This window comes from Opisthocomus hoazin, chromosome 2 (assembly GCF_030867145.1).
Source record: "Opisthocomus hoazin isolate bOpiHoa1 chromosome 2, bOpiHoa1.hap1, whole genome shotgun sequence".
In the NCBI taxonomy this organism is placed as follows: domain Eukaryota; kingdom Metazoa; phylum Chordata; class Aves; order Opisthocomiformes; family Opisthocomidae; genus Opisthocomus; species Opisthocomus hoazin.
Genome location: NC_134415.1, coordinates 17,604,845 through 17,626,906, shown reverse-complemented (window position 1 = coordinate 17,626,906; position 22,062 = coordinate 17,604,845). Strand labels below are relative to the sequence as shown.

General features: G+C 58.3%; 1 protein-coding gene across 1 annotated transcript; it reads right to left on the bottom strand.

Moving 5' to 3' along the window:
- Window positions 1-357: 357 nt before the first annotated feature.
- TMEM151B (transmembrane protein 151B) lies at window positions 358-20,089 on the bottom strand. Its single transcript, XM_075412778.1, has 3 exons — window positions 19,939-20,089; window positions 10,746-13,197; window positions 358-5,747 (listed from the first exon to the last, which is right to left on the bottom strand). The coding sequence occupies exons 1-2, from the start codon at window positions 20,029-20,031 to the stop codon at window positions 11,761-11,763; spliced, it is 1,530 nt and encodes a 509-aa protein (XP_075268893.1). The 5' UTR covers window positions 20,032-20,089; the 3' UTR covers window positions 358-5,747; window positions 10,746-11,760.
- Window positions 20,090-22,062: the final 1,973 nt, after the last annotated feature.

The window sequence follows — 22,062 nt, the reverse complement described above, 5'->3', positions numbered from 1 at the left end:
TGCAAACCTGTCAAAAAGAAAAATCTGTGTTTCCTATAACTCCGAGCTAGAGGGGTTCCTGCAGGACTGCTGGGCAACACAGCCCACGGGGTTAAAAACGGAGCAGCTTCCTTGGGCTTGGAGGAAAACGGAGCAGCTTCCTTCTGCCCCATGGGCTGTGCCCACCTGAGGACAGGACAGGGCACGTCCCAAACTGCCTCGGTCTTTTGACCGCCCCACTCAGAGGAGGTCAGCAGAGAATTAAGCAAGTGGGCTGACCTCCATCCCCTCCCACCCTCTGAGCAACGCAGGAGCTTCAGGCATCTCCCAGCCCTGCCCAGGACCAGCGCTCACAGACCCACTGCTGGCAGCCACCTCAGTGAATCATCTGAAACTTTTATTACACCGATTTGGTTTACAATCTTTGTACTTTGATATTTCCAACAAAAAAGGCAACATTGTGATATACTGTTTGTACATATATAGAGAGACAGACAGAGCTAGATCATATTGACAGAGTTGAAAAGTAAAAACTGTTTCCCAGTGCTCACAAAAGAATTTGTTCGCCACATACCCGCTTCTGCCTTGCTCTGCCTGATGGATACAGACGCCCATGGCGTCGATGGCCCCCGGCCGACAGGACCTCTACCTGCGCCGTGTCCCCGGCGGCGGTGGCCGCGTGAGGGGTGCCCACAGGGCTCAGCCCCAAGCCCTCGCAGGTCTGTGTAGCTCCCTGCCCAACCGTTTGTGGCTGCTCCAGGGGCTATGTCCACAAGAAACCTTAACCAGTGGCAGAAGCTCTGAAACCTCCCCACCTGGGCATCTCCCACTACTTGTTTCCCATCCTCGAGACCGAGGTATTGAATAGAGTTATTTCTTCTTATTTGCATTTACAAAATATTTCCACTGAATGACACACCTGAATGAGATGAGAACTTGTGTTCAGAAACAGCAGAAAAGACCCAGACCAGCATCAGGCTGATGAAGAACAGCTCCAGCAGCGAGGGTGGGGTGGGGGCTTAATGGGGGTGGCCTGGTCCTGGGCAAGCCCACCTGTAGCTCCAAGTACAGGGCAGCGTCTGGTCAGCCAGTTGTGCAATGAAAGCTTGTGCTGGGAGGGCAGCGATGAGATCCCTCAGACATGCTAGCAGACACATGAGGAGGAACTGGCCACCAGAGCCAGTGAGGAACAGGGATGGAAAGAAAAGGGCCTGGGAAAATGTATCATCCCCAGAACTGTCGACTTACTTCCTAGGATACTCACAGCTCCTCTTCCTGCAAATAGTCGAGACTGTTAACATCTCCTGAGCACCCTCCAAGCCCACTCCCGGGCTGCCACACACGGGAACGCCTGGACAGGTTACTGCTGCCTGGTGATCCCTCTGCCTTCCCTCCCATCAGTCTCTCGGCCAGAGCAAAGCTCAAAGCAAGCAGCCTGAACCACTTGCCCACACACCAAGACCCACAGTCCACTCTCTGCCAGTCTGCAAGGGCTGAAACCACTTCAAACGCCATATATGTTGGTAAAAATGAAAGCCCTGACAGCAACAGCAGATTGTCTGAGTCCGCACACTCCCGTCGCCGGTGCGTCACTTGTCACCTTCAGCTCCTGTTACTGCGGCGTGGGACTGCCTTGCAGCGCGGTCACCAGCAGATCGCTCTGTGCCGAGAAGGGCATGAGGCAGCACGGACCCCTTAGCTCTCCCGTGAGAGCCATCCCCAAGCAGCACTGCAGGGCTTCAAGGAGAGGGCTCAACTGTGGACCTCTGTCTGAAGAAAGCAACGACCTCCAGCACCTTGCTTGGGAGCTGGTGTCCCCTCGCACCGCCGTCTGCTGATGCAGCGTGAGCAGCACTTGGTGGCACTCAGCAGCAGAGGGACCCCAGCCAAGCTGGGAGCATCCCCCCCGCCCGTGGGTCTGATGGGGGGAGACGGGGCGGAGGTGGCCGGGTAGTAGAGGAGGGGGAATGACACAAGGGTTTTCACTCCGACTACATCGTGCGTGCCCGGCCGGCTGCCCCCTGCAGCAGATGGCCAGCCCTGCATCTGCTGCTCTGAGCACGGCGGCCGGCTTCCCAAGCCTGGCAGCTTCTGCTCACAGCAACCCTGGCATCGATTTGCAAGGTGTCACGCTGGCATGTCGTGAACAGGACAGCGGGTTGACTTCGAGCGCTGACTGGGGATGGAGGAGCGGGCTGTCGTGGGGATGGGCAGAGGCTGTGCATGGAAACGGTTGCTGCGTTCAGCCCCCTCTGCGCTGACGGGGCTTGGATTTATCCGGGGCTGAGGTTCTGGCCCGGCCTGCCGGGTACCTGCTGGCCCCCTGCGCAGGCAGCCGAGGTGCTGGTGGCTGGGGTTCAACAGCAGCGGGGAAAATGGGGGACCCTGTGTGCTGCTCCCGGGACAGCACAGCAGAGCCGTGCCTCCGGACTGGGTGAGGGCTTGGGCTGGGGCAGCCTCGGAGCATTTCCAGGTCACGTCTTCTTGGTGCAAACTATGAAATTGAATTGGGGAGTAAACGGCACATCTGGAAAATGCAGCACCAAGCACTACTGGCCTGAAACATGCACGGTGCTGTGGGCCACAGCCCTGCACCCCAGACAACTGATGCAAGATCTCCTGATTGCTGGGGACCCATCGCTTTACCCCATCAGCACCCACAACCACCTGCGCCCTGTGTGCAGCAGCCTCCCTTCAAACTCCCTCCCCAGCCAGCCCTGGCCGGAGCCCACGTACAGCCCTGCTGACAGGGCACTCTGTGCTAACCTGGACCTCTCCTGCTTCTTCCGTGGGTCGCAGCGAAGAGGGATGAAGCCTGAGCTCATGCGGCTGGGAAGCTGGGGAGCAGCGCAGAGCCAAGCCCTGCATCGGCTTCCCTAGGCGGAGGGGACGGCTCAGAAATGAAGCATTCCTCCTCCCTGCAGGCTGTGCCTGAAATAGCCCAGCCTGTCAGATCCCCGTCCCCGGCCGTGACGGATGGGCCTCTCCAAGGCACAAGGCAATTTATTCATTAGTGACATTTACACCTTGTGGCTGCATTCGCCGTTGCGGTTTGGTGACACGTGCTCGAGCTGTCAGTGCTGGGCTTGGAGGCAACACCGCTGCTCTGACAATGCAGCGAGGCTTGGCCTGGGCCCTCAGCTTGGAAACAATACCTCCTGCCCGTCTCCTCGGCCAGAGAACACACAGCCTGCTTTGAAAGCCCGCTTTTGTTCCCAGGCTTCTCCTTCAAACACCCCGCTCCCTGTTTCCCTCCCTCCCGGCCTCGCAGCACCGCTGCTCCAGCACAGCAGCCTCCTGTCTCCGCAGAAAACACCGCATCCGCAAAGCCTTTTACAGCTGTTCTCGTACAGCCCCTCGTCTCCACACGTCTTTCTGAGTATTTCCACGCTGGTCTTCCCTCCTCATCTAGCTCCTCCATCAGCTGCACCTTGTTCAGCCCACCGCAAAGCTGCCCTCTGTCCCAGTGGAGAAGCGCAGAGCCAGTGTTTGGAGACACCCCCGCAGCAGACACGTTGCTTTCACCATGATGCCGTCCCCTGATCCTGCACCACCACAACAGCCAACCTGCCTCTCCTCCCCCAGGACAGCACCAGGGCACTGGGGATGAGAAACACCAAAATGTCAAGGGCTTCTGTTTCCAAACTTTGGTCTGTGGAACTCATCTTGTCTCCAAAGGCTCAGAGAAGTGCTGTGAAGTTCCCTGGGAAAGCACAAAGCGATGCAGAAGTGGGGCCAGGATGCGCTGCAATGCTCTGTGGGCTGTGCTGTCCCTCCACCACGCAAGCAGAAGGCAGGCCAGGGCAGGGAGCATCGCTGGAAGGCCACGTGCAGGCACACCAGCAGGGCATGCCTCAGGTCACCACGGTCCACTGGCATTTCATGGCAGGCCCACAGCGCCTAGCAGGGAGGGGACCGAAATGATGCCAACACACGGCCTCAGAGGAGTTCAGGGGACGGGGGTGCTTTGCTTAGTTCAGAAGAACGGCGGTTTTCACGTCGGGTTTGGGGAGGGTGAGAAGAGGTGGAGAGTGTTGGCCAGGGAGCAGATCCAGCAGCTGTCCCGTTTCAGGCAGCCAGCAAGGCATTAGCTTGTTCTCAAACACAGCTTGCTTCGTGCTTTTATCCCTGCTCCCTGCCACTCACTGCAGCAAATGTGACACTTCACACCATCTCCTCCCAAAAACCAGGTCAGGAGTTCCCTCTCACGAGGAACAAGCACTGCTCAGTGACCTTGCAAAGCCCTCGCCGCGAGGACGGATGGGCAATGCCACAAACACACGGCCGCGGGCCCCGGCCGTGGGCACGAGCGCGCGGAAGCACGCCCTGCCACGCACACGCGTGTGGGTGGACGGCCAGGTCACGTCTCTGGGGCAGAGGAAGGCTTTAGACCCCCGCCTCCGTCCCCCATCAGCCTACCCCACCGTGAAGCCACGGGGCCACCATCCAAGTCTGCCTGGAGCATTTTTTTTCCGCCAGCACCGTGCATTTCTAACAGAGCAGGCTGAAGGGAAGTGTTCAAACCCACCTCGCCACCAAAAATCAAATTTTTTAAGCAAGGAACAGCAACCTAAACCACTCCTCACACCTATTAAGGGCTTTTAGTCTCGTTTCGTGCCATTGGCATTTCCAAAGGGACAACCTGTTATTCTGGGGTCTAGTCACCACCGCTGTACTCCCGACCAGCTGAATGGTGCTGTGCACGCTGCTTGGTCAGACGCTCCGTTCCCTTCCTCCCACTCCGCTCAGCCCCTGGGGACACAGCTCTGCCCAGCTCTCCCTGGGAAGGCGGGTGCAGCACACACAGAGGCCACCAGCTTCTGGCTGGGCTGAGCAGGAGGTGACATCTGCTTTCAGCTGATCCTCTCCCTGCATCTGCTTCTGGAGACGCATAGAGACTCGAGCTTGGGTTTTTCTGAAACTTTTCACCCTGACCGGTTCGTGGGCTGCCATCCAAAGTCTGAATTCATGGCACAGCAGCCGACGGTGCTGCTAATGGACATTGGGACCATGGGACTGATGAAAATACTAAGTCATCTCACCACATTCTAGCTAGGCTTTTTCTTTCACTAATGTGAGTAGCTAAGATTGCAGAAGCAGCTTGTGCTGATGGAGAGTGAAAGAACCTCGTGTGTCTGTGTGTGAAGTTACTTTGCTCTACAAAGTCCGCTAAATTATAATCACAGTAGGTGATCCATCCGTTCCCGAAGTTTGAAGGACTGGGGAGGGTTCAGGATGGGCACCAATTTCTCACAAGCTTCATTTCCCCAAATTATTTTTACAAAAAACAAACAAACAAACAAAAAGCCCCAACAAAAACAGTCTTTCTCGGGAGGAGGGATAAAACCCACTTAGCTTTCCAGCAGCCACTGTGCTTATTCTCAGTGCTGGATGGCCACGCCGCACGCGGTAAGGGGCTCCTGAAAACTCGGCAGCTTCTGGAAGTGTTGCATAGGTGGATGACGTACCTGTTAGTAGAGCCTGGTTATGAGCTGCAGGAAGAGGAGCTTGCTGAACTCCACAAAGAAACTGTCCCTCCCCCAAGACAGACAGACGAGGTGAAGAGGGAAGGAGGAAGGGGAGGCCATGGGTCTTGCAGGTTCAGTTCTGTCCTTCAGACCTCTTTTACCTTGTGTGCGGAAGGGCTACGGTCCTGTGGGAGAAGGCTCCTCTCCCAGTGCGGTGGAGGTCAATTTGCTTGTTAGCTTGCTTTGGAGGGAGTTGACGAGATCGCATCCATGGGCGTAACATTTCCCTCGGCGGAGCAGCTGTGATGGAGGCAGTAGAGCAGAACAATTCAACCCACTGCTTGCAGAGACAGTAGATACTCAACATTCATTCATGTTGACCAAGTCCCAACATGAACTCTATGCATTAGAACAACACTGTGACAGATCAGTTTGTCTGGACTCAAGGACAGACCACCCTGAGGAGTTGCTAAGCCAAGCTCACATTGGTATAGTACCATTGGCTTCAATAAAATTACACTAGGAATGAACATAGCCCATTAATTTCTACCTGAAATGTGACCAAGCCCCTTTCCCCTTTTTCCAGAAAGCCCACGGGGAAAAGAGCCCCAGGCAGGCTCAGCCTCCAGTCCCCACTGGGCTCCCAGGTCCTATGAACCAGCCTTTGGTGCCCACGCATACCTGGCTCAGCGGAGACTCTAGGCCCACTGGCGTCGCAGGAGGCAGTATTACCAAACAGAGCTAACACTTTAACTATGTCCCATTTCTGAGATGACACGGATCCAGATCGTATTCATACAGACCTTATTCTAACCACTGAATATGGATGAAACACAATTTGAAGCACATATCACAAATTGAGACTTATAGCTCTTTGGTAACACAACTTCTTGGTGGTGGTGTAGTACTTCAGACCCACGCCCTACAGCTACTGCAGCAGAGTAGGAGCACACCGCAGCAAGGTCATACCCAGCTAAAAGTAAGGCAGCACCCTGGTCATACTGGAGAGCAGTACTGAGGCCGTGGTCGGAAAGGCTGGAGGGAGAGCTTAAAAGACACTATTCTTCCCACAGGCTAATCAGCAGGCAATGATTTACTGGCATCGGATGCTGCCTCACTTTCTGAAACTTCCACTTAATAAACCTCTTCCTGCAGTCCCCTCTCCATGGGCATCCAAGTTGCTAAACAGCTCTGCAGCCTCCGGAGCACGAGTGGGGAGACAACAAAGAGAGGAGGGACAGGCTGGGTCTCTAACATGTGCATTTTATAGGGAGCAGAAAGGTTGTGCTTGTTTGAAACCAGAAAAAGAGCAGCTTCCCCAGCACTAATCCTGAGTATTGGCCTAGTGTGTGACTTTGGAAGGCTTGGCGTTGGCTATAAGAGCAGATTCCCTCTCCTTGTCCTAACAAACGCCCCTACGGTCGCTTAACCCAAAAGCCCTCTCTGAAATCACCCTCCTCGGTGTGGTCTGCATGACAAGCAGTGGGCTCAAGAAATGCCACCAGGCTGCCTGGTGTCACTGCCTGGTTCTGCATGAACAAAGAGCTGGGCACTATCTGGGAAGCTTCCAGCATGTGCTGAAAGACAGATAAATGGGTGGTGATGTCTCTTGAAGACCAGCTAACCCAGAGCTTCTCACACTCTCATTCACTCTTTTTTTTCTAATTCAGGAAAGCTGGAGAGCTTTTAAGTACCGGGCAAGTGTACTGGCAGCAACGGGAAACACCAAATAGCCCAAACTTCTTGTCCAGCCCTGCAGCAGTGAGGACTAGCTCTCTTCCAGGGACGTATTAACGCCATGAGGTGCCAGGAAGAGGAGCTGGCAGCGTTCCCGCTTCACTCATCCCGGTGTGAGAGGAAAGCCTGCTGACAAGCGCAATGCTGAGCCTGTCTCTCGGCCCACAGAAAGCTGCGTCGGGTGAATGACGTACGGAAAAAACCAAAGCCGTCTGACTGCGGAGATCCCCTAGTTATCGCCCCCTCGTACTGACAAGCACCTGGCTTTCACCTTCCCAGAGGGTGATGCAGGCTGTCCTGCTTTCCTTGCGTAAGGGGCCAGCAGCTCTGCGTACTTTGCTCACTTTGAAGAGATCTTCTGCACTAGAACTGAGGATACAGGCAACCTGACAGACCAAGGCATTGCTTGCACCTTTGGCACTCTCCTCTCGCCCAGGCCAGGCTCAGACTTGCTACACAGGGAAAACTTCTGCACCATCACGCAAGCCAGGGTTTGCCCAGTAAGATCCTGGGGGAGAGAAGACCCTGGGATTGCTGAAGAGAAGGCTGCAGAGACCAGATAAGGCCTGCTTGTGTCGGGAAGGCCATGGGGGAAAGGAGCAGAGCCAATTAAACTCACCAGTCAATGGAGGAGAAGTAATGGGATTAAGATAGAGCCAGGGCGAAATCAGGTTAGATAGAAGGGAGCAGGCTATCATGAGCGGAGCAGACTGGGCCATCGACCGAGCTGCCAAAGGAATGGTCGTCACCGACACAGACACGGCGCAGAGCAGACACAAGTCTGCAGGGAGAGCAGGCGCCTGACTGCCGCTCAGCCTGGAGCTGCGGCGGGTGGGCGTCTGCGTGCCGGGGGCGATGGGACCGCTCCACCACGGACAGGCTGTGCGCCAGAACGGGGACCGACCGTCTTCGGGTGTCTGTGCTGATAAACCTGAGCTGCGAGGCGAATTAAATCAGCTGCCCTTTGCCCAGGGCACCAGGGTCCTTCACCAACACTTAGGATGAAATATATACACACACCCCGCTTCTGCTGGCTGAGTCTCGTGCTGGGGGTAGGAAGGCAGAGCCCTGTTGTCTGCCATGAACTTCCCTCCCCGGCTAGACATTCTGCCCTGCCACCACAGGCAGGGAGAAGGAGAGGGAGCACGACCCCAGTTTCAGTCTGTCCTCTTCAGCTCCACTGCTTCTCTGCCGAGCCACCAGGCAGCTCCTGTCCCTCCTGCCCAGTCCTGCTCCCCTCCCATGCCCAAGCATGCCATGCCCCTTTCCTGAGCCAAAGACAGGGCAGTGAGGTCTCCAGCCTGGCAAGAATGGAGTAGACTGGACCCCAGGGACAGCTCCACCAGGTGCAGTGGGGTAGGAGGGCCAAGAATATGAGGAAGGGATCTCCGAGGTATCCTGGTATGCAGCAGAGAGCCCTGGTGAGAGAGGTCCCACTTCTCCTCAGGGTGCTTTTGGGTCTGGCACAGCCACAGACCATGGCACTGGGACTACGTCTGGGACCTGGCTGCGGCTGGCACTATGTGCATGGGGAAGGCATTTGGCAGCAGGAAGACTCTGCATGGATGCTGCAGGCCAGAGCAACAGCCATGCCTCAGAAACACGTGTATCTACCTGGATAGGCCACCTCCAGAATAAGATTTCATGGGCGAAAATAGGGCCAGAGTAATGAACTGAGGCAATCATCTCATGAAGAGGCCTAGAAGGAGCCAAGGACAAGGTGCCTGAAAGCAGAACTCTGCTGCAGGTGCTAAAGGACTGAGGCACAGAGACCCTACTAATCTGTCCCTATTCTGAGGACTGTCTTTGCCCCAGGGAGCTAAAAGGCCTGCCAAACCTCTGATAAACCCATCTGTCCAAGGCACCTTGGAGGCTGGACATACAAAGACGAACCATCACAGCCTAATTTAAGCGACGTGTAGGAGATTTCAAAGAGAACATATTGGGAAGGACAAGCGGACCACATTCCTCACTAACGACCCATTGCAGCTCCACTGACTGAACATCTCCTGATTCACCGGGACATACAAGCGCACACCATTATCTCCCCAGAGTCACGAGGACCCTCAACATTGGCCTTGGTTTACATTAGGCCCTTGGAGAGAGAAGCACTAGCGCTCAGCAAGCCAAATGTCATCACTAAGCAACAAAATCCCAGGGCAGCCAAGGGGGCTGTAGCTGCTTTCACCCAGCCTGAATCTGTGCCGATAATGATGAGAACAAAATGCGGAGAAGGATGTGCCCGCAGCAGAAACCTCATGCTTCCCTGTTCTCAAAGGGACCCTCTCTTCTTTCAGCCAACATCTAGGTCTGGTAGTGATCGTAAGGGCGGATTACAAGACAGAATCATAACGGAGTGGGATTTTAAGGGCCCTTCTGTTCAGACTGCCGCTGTTTGCACTCTAGCACTTGAGATCCAGGAGGACGAGGGCAAGAGACAATGACCAGGACATACAAGGCACAAAGAGCAGTAGAACAGACCACTGTGGTGGCAAAGCCAAGCAGAGCCATACAATTCCCACAAGTGCTGACCACTTCAGGCTTGCCAGCAAGAGATGATTTTCAAAAGAGGACTGACGTGGTGGCAGGGTGCATTTGCAGCCTCCTCAAGACCTGGGAGGAAGCAGTACAGCAGCATGAGTGGAGAAACACACCCTCCATTAATAAGCTGGCAGAAGGAACATCAGCTGAGCTAAACATAATGCCTTACTGTCTGCTGTTACGTCTCGCTCTTCTGCGATGGATGCAGAGGCAGACATCAAGCTCGAATGCCCAGGTGCTAATGCACTTGCTCTTGTCACCCAAGGCCTGCTGTTCTCAGCCCTTGTTTGCCCCAGTGGATGTGGGAAGCGTGGTGAGGCTGAGGAGCAGTGCTGTCTGGAGAAATCGCTGGCTGATTTGGCATGCACTCCCCCAAAGAGCTGACTGAAAAGGAGACAGCTTCTCTGAGAACAGGGACACGAGAGCTCTGGGGATGTGTTGACAGAGGAGGAAAAGCTGGGTGCCTGCATGCTGCAGCCACTGCTGCAGCCTCAGGGACGTGAAGACTCCTTGCCCAACATCGCCGAGATCCTTTCCAGCAGGACAGAAGAGGCAGCACAGAGCTCAGAGCAGGCCAATCTGCCCTGACAAGACCACAGCAGAGGAACCCAGGGGCTCACGGGCTACACAGAAGCCACCTCACTTCTCACAGCCTGGCACCTCTCTGCAAAAACCTCTGTAGTGCAAACCGCCTGGTTTTACGCAGGTTCCCCTCTAACGTATCCCCAGCTTCTGGTCCCAGAGCATCCCTCACGGCAGACACCTCCCCGCCTCCCAGCTGTGGGTCCTGCACCCACAGCCGAGCCCCACAGAAGGGGAATCCCCAGCCCAGGTTCCCAATGCTCCAGCATGCTTTTGCACGTCTCCCTCCCAGCTCTTCTGAGCTCTCTGAGGCTGCCAGGAGCCTGCAGCTCGGAGTCTGCAGCCAGAGCCCAGCCTGATCTCATGCAAAAGTCACTCTTGCAGACATGCACCAACCTGCTGCTCCATTATCAATAGGTGAACTGCAGCTGAACCTACCAGAGCCTTCCTTGACGCTTGTCTGAACCGATTAGGACACACTTCAAAGCCAGGAAGGGACCCCAGCCACTTGACGCGCTGCCTATTACCACGATGCCTGTCCCAGTGCCGTCCTCTCCCCCTTCTCCAGCTCACCGGGGCCTCTCGTTTTTTCTTTCCAGCTGAGCCCTCCTCCAGCAAGAGGATCAGCAGCACCGCAGATCTCCGCTCCATCTGGGTTTGCACATCCATCCATTCCCCGGTGCTGCCTGCCTGCTGTGATCCCAAACCAACAGCCCTTTACCTAGGGGATGCCGACTGCCAGGGCCAGCGTGCCGAGGCTGGGACCCTCTGGAGGTGGTGCCATTCCCAGCAGTGAGAACAGAGTAACAGTCAGAGCATGGTCTAAAAAAAAAAGTGGGGAGGGTGGGGAACAGTCGAGGGGAAGGGGAAGAGCTGGACTCGTGGCTTTCAGCCTTTGCTCTAACCTGCCGCTCAGCTCCACGTGCCTGGACGCCCCAGACCTTGAGGCACAGGCAGTTACACGCTGCTCCCAAAGCGCCCGTTCCCCTCCACCCTGCGAGGGGTCTCGCTCCTTGTGGACAGCGGGGTGAGCAGAGGTGCAGCAGGGTGCTTTCTGGTGGCTGTTGGTTCCTCAGAGCACGAGCCAGCCCGGAGCCAGGGCCAGGAGCCAATGCACCCTCCTCCCTGTATCAGGCCTGTCTTTTTATCCCCCCCTTGGGATCTTGATGCCATGAATTGCAGTTTTGGGGTTGGTTTGGTTGGGTTGGGTTTTTTTTTGCATGTGGTGGTCGGTCTGGAGTTCTGTGCCATGTCAGGGGCAGCATCAGCACTCACCCCTCTGGGAGGTCAGAGCCACGGCGGGGGGAGATTTCGCTGGCTGCCAGAGCGAGATGCCGTGTCCGCTTCAACCTGATGTCCTCCTGGGCCATCTCCCTCCTCTGCGCTCCTCTCCCCAAATCCTGCGCTGGCTCGGGCCAGGCAACGGACAACGAGATCTCACCGCGCTCCACCTTCACAGTGAGGTCTCCACGCAGGACCCGTTACGGTGGAGGTGACGGTGGTCGTGGTTGAGGCAGCCTTCATTGCGGTGCACGATGAGGATGGGGAAGTAGAGGGCATCCTGGTAAGGAGGGGGGTCTTCCTCCTCCACAGTCACCTGGCTGGAGAGGCGGGTCTGCTCGGTGGGACAGCTCTGCTCGTTCAGGCTCCCGCTCCGGCTCTGCCAGAGGCAGCTGCGTCGTGAGCCATACAGGCGGCCCAGGGAGAAGCGGCTGCTGCTGAATGGGATCCTGGGGCTGCCGTTGCAGATGCTCAGGGCGCTGCGGGAGAAGATGGAGGAGCTGCTTATAGTCCTGTGGCACCGCTCACAGTTCTGCCGGTAGCCCCCGTACCGGCAAGCGGAGTAGCTGGTGCAGCTGGAGAGCCCCACCAAGTCCATCAGGACCGCTTCCGAGTAGCTGGGCACCAGCTGCTGGTTGGATCGGATGTGCCACTCCAGCTCGGTGCTGTCCACCGTGTTGACACGGGGCATCCTCCGGCAGAAGGAGCGCTCCTCGGCCGGCGTCACCGCCACGTAGTCGAACCCAAAGAGTTTCTCCACGTGGTAGTGGACGTAGGAGGTGCGGTACTCATTTAGCACCCGCAGGGGCCAGGATAGGGTCAGCAGAGCGGCCACCCAGAAGACATAGTGGGATACGTACCAAGGCAGGTTGTCTGGGTCGGAAAAGGCCACCATGTATTCCTTGAAGTCCACGTTTTTAAGGTGCATCCCCTCCCTAGCCTCCATGTAGTCATCTAGGCCCTCATTCTCCGTGAAGAAGCGGGCCCGCTGGGTCAGGTAGGAATTCTCTGACTCCACGTTGGCAAAGCTGAAACACTTGGTGAAGCGGAGCCGCGTGGCAGGGTAGCTCTCCAAGTCAATGAGGTCCTTGGAGATGTCCTTAACTCCACAGTTGGAATAATCAAACTCGGCCTCTGCCACGTGGGTGTTGACCCGCTCGTGATACACTTGGGTGGTGGTGTAGGCGTCCCCGTTGCGGTAGCGGGTAACCTGCCGGGTCCTGCGGACGTAGTGGTAGCTGATGGCCTTCCACCAGATGCAAGGGGTCGCCTGCTGCATCCGCTGCACGCGCTCGTGCACGCTCTCCACGTCCACTTTGTACTGCAGCTCGTTGCGGGTGTAGCAGTGCCAGCACTCCACCAGGTACACCACATAGAGCATCACCAGGAAGGCCAAGGGGATGTAGACATAGCCGTTGGAACAGGGGCTGTCGTGGTACATCATGGACTTGCCCTTGTAAGCGCTGTCAAAGGTCAGCCGGGTCACCTTGGTGACGTGGCACCAGGTCATGGCTCCCACGCAGCCGTACATGAGGAGGGACAGCAGCAGGCATTTCCAGTGGGACTCTCGGCACAGGGACTTGCTGAGAGACTGCTTCACCGGCCGCTGCTGCTCCGGGGGATCGGGAGAAGGGGAGAGAAAACAAGAGAGGAGTCAGTCGGCTGCAGCAGCAGGGGGAAGGGGAGTGGGCAGCAGGGTGCCATGGTGGCACCTGTAGGTCTGTGAACGGGGACAAAACGGCAGATGCCACAGTGCCCCACGCCTCCGCGGGCAGGCGGGAGGTCCTTCCCAGGATGACAGTCCCGCAGGGTGGGCAGCTGCCAGCCCCGCTCCCCTCTGCGGTACTCTGCCCCTCCTTGGGGGACAGCCAGAGCCCCGCTGGATGTGGAGCAGAGGACAGCTCTGCTGGCCTGCACCCCGCACATCCCCTTCTTCAGTGGGGGGTAACCCCCCTTCCCACTAACAACCGACAGCGACGTTCAGATTGCTCCTACCAGGGTAGCACGAGCAGCCTGGGGTGCCTGTAAGGCAGAGAAACGGACCTTCTGCAGCTGGAAAGGCCTCTGCTCAGTAATGGTGATTCCCGTCACAATGCTTGGCACCCCAAAGGGCTCTGAAGTGCTTCGCAAGTGCTTTACAAACCACACAAGCAGGGAAAGTACTTTTCCACCACTGAAACGCAGCCACGTCTGGTGGGAGAGAAAGCGAATATGGAATAATGTCCTAAAAGGCGTTCGGGCTGGAAAAGCAGAGCACCCCACCGCTCTGCAGCAGCAGGGAGGGCGAGCGGTGGGTCACGGCTGCCAGCGAATGTCCCTGCCTGCACTGGGATTTGACTGTGACCACCCACACTGCTGGAAAAACTGCTCTCAGGTCTTTTACGGTGAGGAAAGGGCAGGATTTCAGCAACCGGACTTTTAAATGAGATTGCACTGGTGCCTTCACCATGCAGGGTTTCACAAAGACCTGGGGAAAAGCCCAGCTTTAGGAAACCTCTGCTACTCTCTGCAACACCTTGAAGTCTCAAGTATTGATCCAGCTTGGTCAGTGAGACCTGGCAGTATCACACCCAAAGGGAGAACATGAAATGAGGTTATTTGCTTTCTTACACAAAAGACTTCATCCAGCACAAATACCACCAAACCCAGCAAACCCCAAACCTGAGAGAGGGGGGCAAGATGCCACTAAACTCACGAAGAGCCTTTCAGCTCTGCTTTCCCTCCCCAGCTGCACGCAGCACAGCTCCTGAGCTCAGCTCCGCCGTTGCAGGGGCTAACACCAGCCGTAACGACACCTCTCAGGGCAGTGAAGTCCAAGCCTGGCCCCATCCCTCCTCCGTTCCTGAGCACACTGGGCTGGGGAGGTCTTTCATCCAGGGAGCCCAAAGAGCTTAACGGGCTCACGCTGCTAGAAAGTGGGGGGGGGGGGGGGGGGGGGGGGAGGGTGTGTGTCACTTTTACTCTTGCATGAAAAGGGAAATTAAGGCAAGAACCAGAGGTCACAATGTCACCGGCAGGTCTAGGGACAGATCTGACCCTCTTCTTTCCTCTAAGCAATACCCCTTGCCCTCCCTGAACAGCCCCTCAGCCCTGGCTTGGTTCCCTAGAGTCCCACATGCTAATCCTTCCTCCCTACACCTTGCCAAAGCCTGGTCCACCCCATGCCAGTGGGACTTCTGCCACTGCGATTAGCAGGGCTGGATACGGCCCGAATCCCCAGGGGAGGTTTCTCTCCCCGCGGCAGGGAGCTTCCCTCCCCGCTCGCCCAGCAGCGAGCCTGCCATGAGCGAAGCAGGCGGCACATCCAGACGGGCGGCACGACAGCACGTCCCGATGGGGGTCCCGAGCGTCAGCAGCGCTGAGCCCCCCTCCTTGGGGCAGCCAGCTGGGAGCGAGAGCTGGCGACAGAGACACAGAGCCCAGGGAAGGCAGGTGGGGTAGCGCTGGTCTGCAGGCAACAGCGAGGAGCGCGGGGCGGCTCTGCTCAGCAGCTCCAGTGTGGGTACGTGTGTGACCCAGTCTTCCCAGTTTGACCCTCCGTTGCGGCAGCCTGACGGTTGCGGGGCAAGAAGGGAACCCCGGGGTAAGAGAAAAGGCAGCGAGGAGAGGAAGGGGGGCCACCCAGCAGGCAGAGCCACCCGAGCTGTGCCCTCCCTGCTTAGATCTGCGCTGTGGTTACAGAGCCTGCCCGGATCCCTCTGCCTTTGCTCGGCTCTCGGGCGCTGACTGCTGTGCCACCGCCTGAGCGGCTGCAGGTTCCTTCTCCCACAGCTGCCCGCTGCGTTGCAAATCCTCCCCGGCAGCGGCAGCCCTGGCTGTGAGGTTCTAAGGGGACTGCTCAGCCGAAGGAGGAGGAGAGGGGGGCTGAGAAGGAGATGCAAGGCACACACTAACCCTGGGGTGTCGGTGGGGTGAGAGGGCTTGCACAGAAACAGTGCCTTGGGGTTTTTTTTGGGGGGGGGAACTGCAACGGAGCACAAGGAATAAAGCAAAGCATTCAGCTCCCTCATTTGACAAGTTGGGGAAGGGGCACCAGGGGGACAGCTCTTCAGCCAGGACTGTCTCGGAAAAGCAAATGCCACCTCCCAGCCGCGCCCCGGCTCCTCGCATCCCGCACTGCCTGCATCATCCTGCTCAGGAGGAGGACGATGCCGGCCATCGCCCTGCGGAGACGCAGGCCAGCCCCGCTGCGGTCACCCACGCGGGGCAGGGCGGCAGGGAGTGCGATGCAGCCCAGGCTTGGTTCCAGGCACTGTGTTAGCAGGGCTCTAGTCCACGCATTAGTCTCCTCCTCGCACTACGCAGCATTTAGATACTGCAGCGCTTTTACAGGGTCACGCTAACCCCTGCTGTAAACTGTTTACAACCCAGTTTTGTCCTAGGCTTTTGAGGTAAAACACATACACATCGGCTGTGCTGGTGGGGTTTCTGAAAGCTGATCAAGTGCCGATGACAGGGGCTCCAACCACAGCAGAGCCGGAGGAGGAGCCAGCTGCAGAGTCTAATCCCAGTAGGAGCTGCAGCATCCCTGCTCCTCTCCCGGGCTGAAAACGGCTCACAGGAGCAAACACCCTGCTCCGCAGATTGCCCCCACGGAATCAGATGAAGATTGCCTCCTCGAGCTCTTAACCAGCCTTGGAGAAGTCCAGCACTGCGAACATGCAGATGAGAAAGCTAGGGAAAGGGAAATCCTTTCTGTCCCAGAACAGTGCCACTGGGGGGAGAGCAGGCTCTGCTATAAATGCCATCGTCATCTGCCCGCTGCAGTCTGATGGAACGAGGCGAAAGGCTTGCCCTAATTCACTGCAAACGGGGTTTCCCTCCATCACCGGGAGCCTCCCCCATCGCTCAGGCTTGAGCACTGGAGAGCAGTGGGCAAATCTGCTATTGCAGGTGCACCTGAAGATCTCTGCAGTGCTAGAGGGCAGAACTGGTCCAGCCATGGCTCGGCCAACCCCTCCGCGGGACCCCGGTCAAGGCTTTTCTCTACGCTTCAGTTCACCACGCAGAACACATGGGACAACCCTCACCAGGTGCCTGGGCGCTAACTGTAACACACGTTGGGAAGGGTAAGGGGTAGAGCGCTGCTACAGCCTCCCCTCCCTCACACATCGCGTTGACTTCTGATGTCTCCCTTGGGGTGAAAGGAGATGGAGTCCCACACCTGCAGCTGCTGCTCTGGGGTGCACGGGAGGGATGGTGGGGATGCCTTGTAAGCAGCCGTGAAGCAAAAGGAGGTGCCCGCACCGCACAGGGCAGAGGCAGTAGAAGAGGGGGCCCCAACACTGCTTGTGCTAAACCCCTTTGAGACCTGGGGAACCCTCTTCCCAGAAAAGCCTCGAGGGAACAAACCCACCCAGCACGCTGGTGACCAAGCACGTGGGCCAAAATACCTTCATCGCCCCTATAACCTTGACCCTGCAACTTTGAACACTCAGTAACTCCAGAAATCCTTCAAGCTCTTCAAGTTTCTCTCTGAAATAGCCTGTCCCCAGCCCATCTACCGTCCCCCCGTTTAACAAGCATTCCCTCGTCCTCACCTCCCGCACCTCTCACCCGCCTCTCCCAGCAGAGACCAGCCTGAACTCTCCCATTCTCCTGACTCACCCCCAGAATGCTACGTCCTCATTTTACAAGATGCCCTGGGGTTCACAGGGTTTGATGTCCCAGAGACAGACTTCTATAGAGCTCAAAGAACGAATCAAAAGCCCCAGAGCAGCAGCCTGAAGGCCCAGGTAGCTCCTGAGTGCCAGGCTGTGGCAGCAGCTTGCAGGGAACTCCAGTGGGACTCCTGAGCACCAGTTTCCATGGCTTTGTCCTGCCCATTTACTTACATCATGCAACAAAAGAATAAGCCCTGTCCCCTTCGACCTCAAATCTCCAGAACAAGGCAGGCACGGAGGATCCAGTCATTTGTAGGAACTGCCACCGTCTTCCAAGGCCCTGGACAGACATTGGCAACTTCTGCTCAGGATGGTCCCAGCAAACACCCACATCACACCCCACATGCCTACAGCCCAGATTCAGGAACCACCTGCCTAGAAGACAGAGGTGGCTCAGCCCAGGCTGGCAGCGTTGCCAGCTGCAGAGGAAAGGGGAAGGCTCAGCATCCAGGAGCCAGGGAACCCTGCCAGCAGTCAGCTCCTGCAATGGTACCAAGGTCTCCATTTTACACAGCAACTTGGAGGAGGACCAGTTCCTTCCATCGGATCCCACCTGAGCAGCAGGAAAAGGACATTGTTTCACTTGTTCCCAGGCTGAAGAGCTTGTCCCTGGCCATTTCCTACCCTCCAAGGTGGGAATGTGTTGCTGAGTGAGACTCAGCTCACCACCATTAAGTGTAGGTCTAGGCATGTGATGCCAACAGGGAGCCAGGGCTCAGCCAGCCCGCTGCAGCCAGCTCTGGCCAGTAGCTCTTGCTACTTGCCCTGCTGGGACAAGCTGAGCAGCACCTGAAGTCTTGCATGGCTCCGAGGTACAGTGACCCAATGCATGTCAAGATGAGGCACCTTCAGGCAGGACAGAGCTCGTTTCCCATTTTCCAGTCCCCAGACATCTCCTGCAGTTCCCTGCCAGCCCTGGCCAACGGGCCCTTACAGCCAGGATTCAGCCACGCTCCCGGGACGCTCAGCAATGCTGGCAGCAGCAGTTGGTCCTGATGGAAAGGAGAACATCACACTGCCAGCACGGCCTTACACGGGCGCTGTGGGGGAGCAGGAACACCCTCCCCTCCCAACATTTCTGAAGATGAGAGGATTGCCCTAGGTGGGTCCATGAACCCAAGCTCCCCGCTAAGGTCTCTCCTCGTTGCATCAGATGAGACATCAGCAAGCGCGGCACTGTCAGGAGAGGCTGCAGCTTCCCTCTCCTCCACCAGCTGCTTCATGCAAGTCTGTGATAGCTTCTGGCCGCGGGAAGCGTGCCCTTAGCCTAAACAGAGCAGGTCACGGACTGCAGCCCTTCTGCCTGCTCCCACGGGGCAAGATTATGCTGACACCCTAGCTGGCAGACACCGCAGAGCAATCAAAGCCCAGACGATCTTCTCGTAATCCCTGCGAGCCAGGGGACACCGCAGGTGAGGGAAACTCACCCAGGCACTGCCCCTGCTACGCTTCTTTCATCCAAACCGGCTCTCGCTCTGGCATCTCTCAAAAGATGCTGTGTTCGCTTGAACGTAAGCACCAGCACTGCCAGGGCACTGGGGGCAAGACATCAAGTCCCAGCATGGCACAAGCGTGTCCTCATGCCAAAAAGGTGCCTCACGGTTTAGGTACCCTGGTCAGGATCTGTTTGGGGAGCCGGGGCTCAGGGCACCAGGGGTTGCTGGATAGAAGCAGGAACAGAGGAACAGCCGCAGAGCAGACTATACGGTATTTGTACAGCTTCCCAGTCCTTGAACTTCAGCATTCCTCTCCCGCAATTATTTATGTCTAAATATAAGTCTGTATATATAGAAAAACCGTGCATGTTCTTCCTAAGCCAAGGAGGCCGAGAATACCAGGATTATGCAGCACTCCGTAACCGCAGCTCCTCAACAGCAGAGGAAAAGTGATGCGCCGGCTTCTGAGCACCCCCCGAGCTGCCCTTTGAGCAGTGGTCTCACTGGTGGGGACAACCCACCATGCCAGGAGAACGCTGCCCTTCCTACGCTGCCCAGCTGCCCTCCACGGGCCGCCAGCCCCACGGCGTAAGGTGGGTCTTACCGGTCAGCGTGGTTGCTTTCTCTCCTCTTGGGAAGCCCAAGCTGCAAGGTGGATTTGTGGGGGCAAAGGGGCTCGCACACCCGCCTCCCCGTGCTGCTCCCCGTCCACAGAGCACCCTGCTCCTCGCCCTGTTCGTCATCTGCTGCCTGGACTCCAGAGGAGTCCTCGGCCGGGGGGGATGGATTGCAGCACACCCAGAGGCAAGGCTGCACTGGTACCCGTCCTGCCCCAGCCCGTGCCTTCTGCTCTGCCCGGCCGACCCCCAGCTGAGATGGCACCCCAAAGCCAGAGCGCAGGGAGGGGTTCGGGGGGGGGGTCTCCATACCCCCTGCTCCCAAGCACAACCACCCCTTCCCACCGCAGTCAGCCCAAGCATCTTCTCCCTTTGTGGCCTCCCCCCTTCCTCCGCCACCGCAGCCGCCCGCGGCCCCGGCCCCATCCCCGGACGGCGCCGGCTGCCGCGCCGCCGCCAGCCCCCGGGTGACAGCCGAGCGTCGCGGCGCCGGGGACCGACGGGCGGCCTCCCCCCGCCCCCGCCGCCGGCCCGCACCGCAGCCCCGGGGCCGGAGGGGGGGAGAGGGGCTCGGGGCGGGGAGGGGGGGAAGCAGGGAGGGAGGGAGGGGTGGTCGCGGGCAGGCTCTGCTCACCTCCTCTCGGGCCCCCTCCGCCTCCTCCTCCGGGGGCACCGGCGTGCTGCTGCCTCCCTCGCCGGCGGCGGCCGCCGAGGCCGGGGGGGACATGGCGGCGGGGGCTCCCCGCTGGCGGTGCCTGCGGGCCGGGCAGCCGCATTATCCCGCCCGCCGCCGGGCGCTGCCTCGCCGGGGTGCGGGCGGGCGGCGGGGCGGCATGGCCCGCACCCACCGCGGCGGCAGCGCCCGCCGGCCCCCGGCCCCGCCGCAGCGCAGCGCCGCTCCCGCGCCCGGCGCGGCGGAGGGCGGGCGGAGCCGCGGGGGGAGGGCGCGGCGGAGGCGGGGGGGACGGGACGGGACGGGGATGGGGACGGGGACGGGGGCGCGGCGGGACCCGGGCCCTTCCCGAGCGGGGCCGCGGTGACCTTGGAGCGCCGGGCGGGGAACCCGGAGCGGCCGCCCCTCGGGAGCCCCACCGGGACGGGGAGGGGTCCCGCTCCCAGCCCCGCCGAGGGGGCTGCAAGCCGGGAGGGCTCCGGCCCCGGCCGGGCTGCCCGGTGGGGAGGTGAGGGGTCCCGCGGGGGTTCAACCCCTCGGGGTGAAGCGGGAGAGCTTGGACGACCAGGCGCGCTTTGCGTGTGCTCGGGCTGTCTTTTCCCAGCCTGTGGGCAGCCCCAGCCGGGCTGGGGGGCCAGGCTGGCCATCAGCGCCAGTGCCGGCACTCGGGGGAGAACCCTGGATCGGGCAGTGTCTTCGCTGCTGCGGTCTCCACCAGGCCCAAGGACGCTCAGCTGGCCATCACAGAGCTGGCTGCAGCGTGTTGCCCCTGTAGACCTAACCTGCTGGGCTGCAGGGACGAGTGGGAGCGTCTCTGCGGACCCCCCCATCTAAACTCACAGTAGCATCCTCAGGGGACACGCACACAGAGCTTGGGAAGGGTCCACACTCATCTAGGTCCAGATATTGCAGGTAGAGCCCAGCTTCCTTGCCAGCCTTGGGAAAGCAGGTGTCCCTGCAGGTACTTCCCCAGATCCAAGCTGGGAGGAAGCATAAGCTGCAGAATTTGCTGGAAATGCTTCACTTTTTCTGAGCTCTGAGGCTCAGCCTTGGGACGGGGATGAGTGGCTTGCTCTTGCCTGGCCTGCTGCCTGGGATGGGGAAGGAATGGTCCCTAGGCCTGATGTTCTCGCTCAAGGAGACGCATCCGAGGGGAACTGCCAGCCACCGCTTCCTATGGGAATAGGTGTGGCAGCCGGGGGTGCAGCTGAAGGAGCCGGTCTTCTAAAGAGGCTGGGGATGCGTTTCCTCTCACTTTCCCCTGTTTCCATGGGAACAGCAGCAAGCAGGAGCAGCCTGCTCTGAATTTCACTGCCTACCGCTCAGGCACCCCCTGCCCAATCCCCTAAGCAGACTTTGGCTCTGGAGGGTGTCAGACCCGTCCTCACATGGTGGATCCCATGCCTCCAAGGAGAGCTCACCGGTGCGCGCGTGTGCCACGGCAGGGCAAGGCAAAGAGGCGCAAGCCCAGAGCTGCCAGGACTTTTGTAGCAGTGCTCTGTGCTATTGCGCGCAGTTAAAACACAGCTGCAAATAATTTGCATACACGCATGCATTTCTGCTTTTTATAGGGGTAGGGACTCCTGGAGGAAGTGACCTCGGCCAGACCAAAAGGCGCCCGTGGGATGATGATCACCCTCCAGGAACAGCTCTGGTTTTCTCTCAGAGGCAAGGAAAAAAGAGCAAAGCAGAAGGGTGGAGGGGAAAAAAAGGTGATACGAGTTTATGTCTTCGCCCATGGTAACTTTTTCTCCGGGGAATTTATCCATTCCCTTTTGAATTCGTGTTAACTTTGGACTTGTGGATGCTGCGTGCATTCTGTGGCAAGGAGTTCCACAGCACACCCACAGACTCGAGGAGCAGCTTCCTTCAGCGTGCCCATTTTGGGCTTGTGACCCGCTGGGACTAACCCCTGGGAAGCAGGCTGCTGCCACCCCCGTGGAGCCACCCATGCAGAGCCCTGCAGTTTGTCCTCCACCAGTGGATTCAGTAGCTACTGGTGAGCCAGAAGTAGGTTTTTTTGTATCAAGCATCTTTGATACTGGTCCTGGCAGCCTGCTTGCTGTGTCTTGGAGACAACACTGC

Bases quoted from the DNA above. Each gene is read 5' to 3' on its own strand.
- TMEM151B (XM_075412778.1), bottom strand. From the start codon at position 20,031: ATGTCCCCCCCGGCCTCGGCGGCCGCCGCCGGCGAGGGAGGCAGCAGC. The intron at 13,198-19,938 runs GTGAGCAGAGCC...CCCCCGGAGCAG, and splicing joins CGGAGGGGGCCCGAGAGGAG to CAGCGGCCGGTGAAGCAGTC.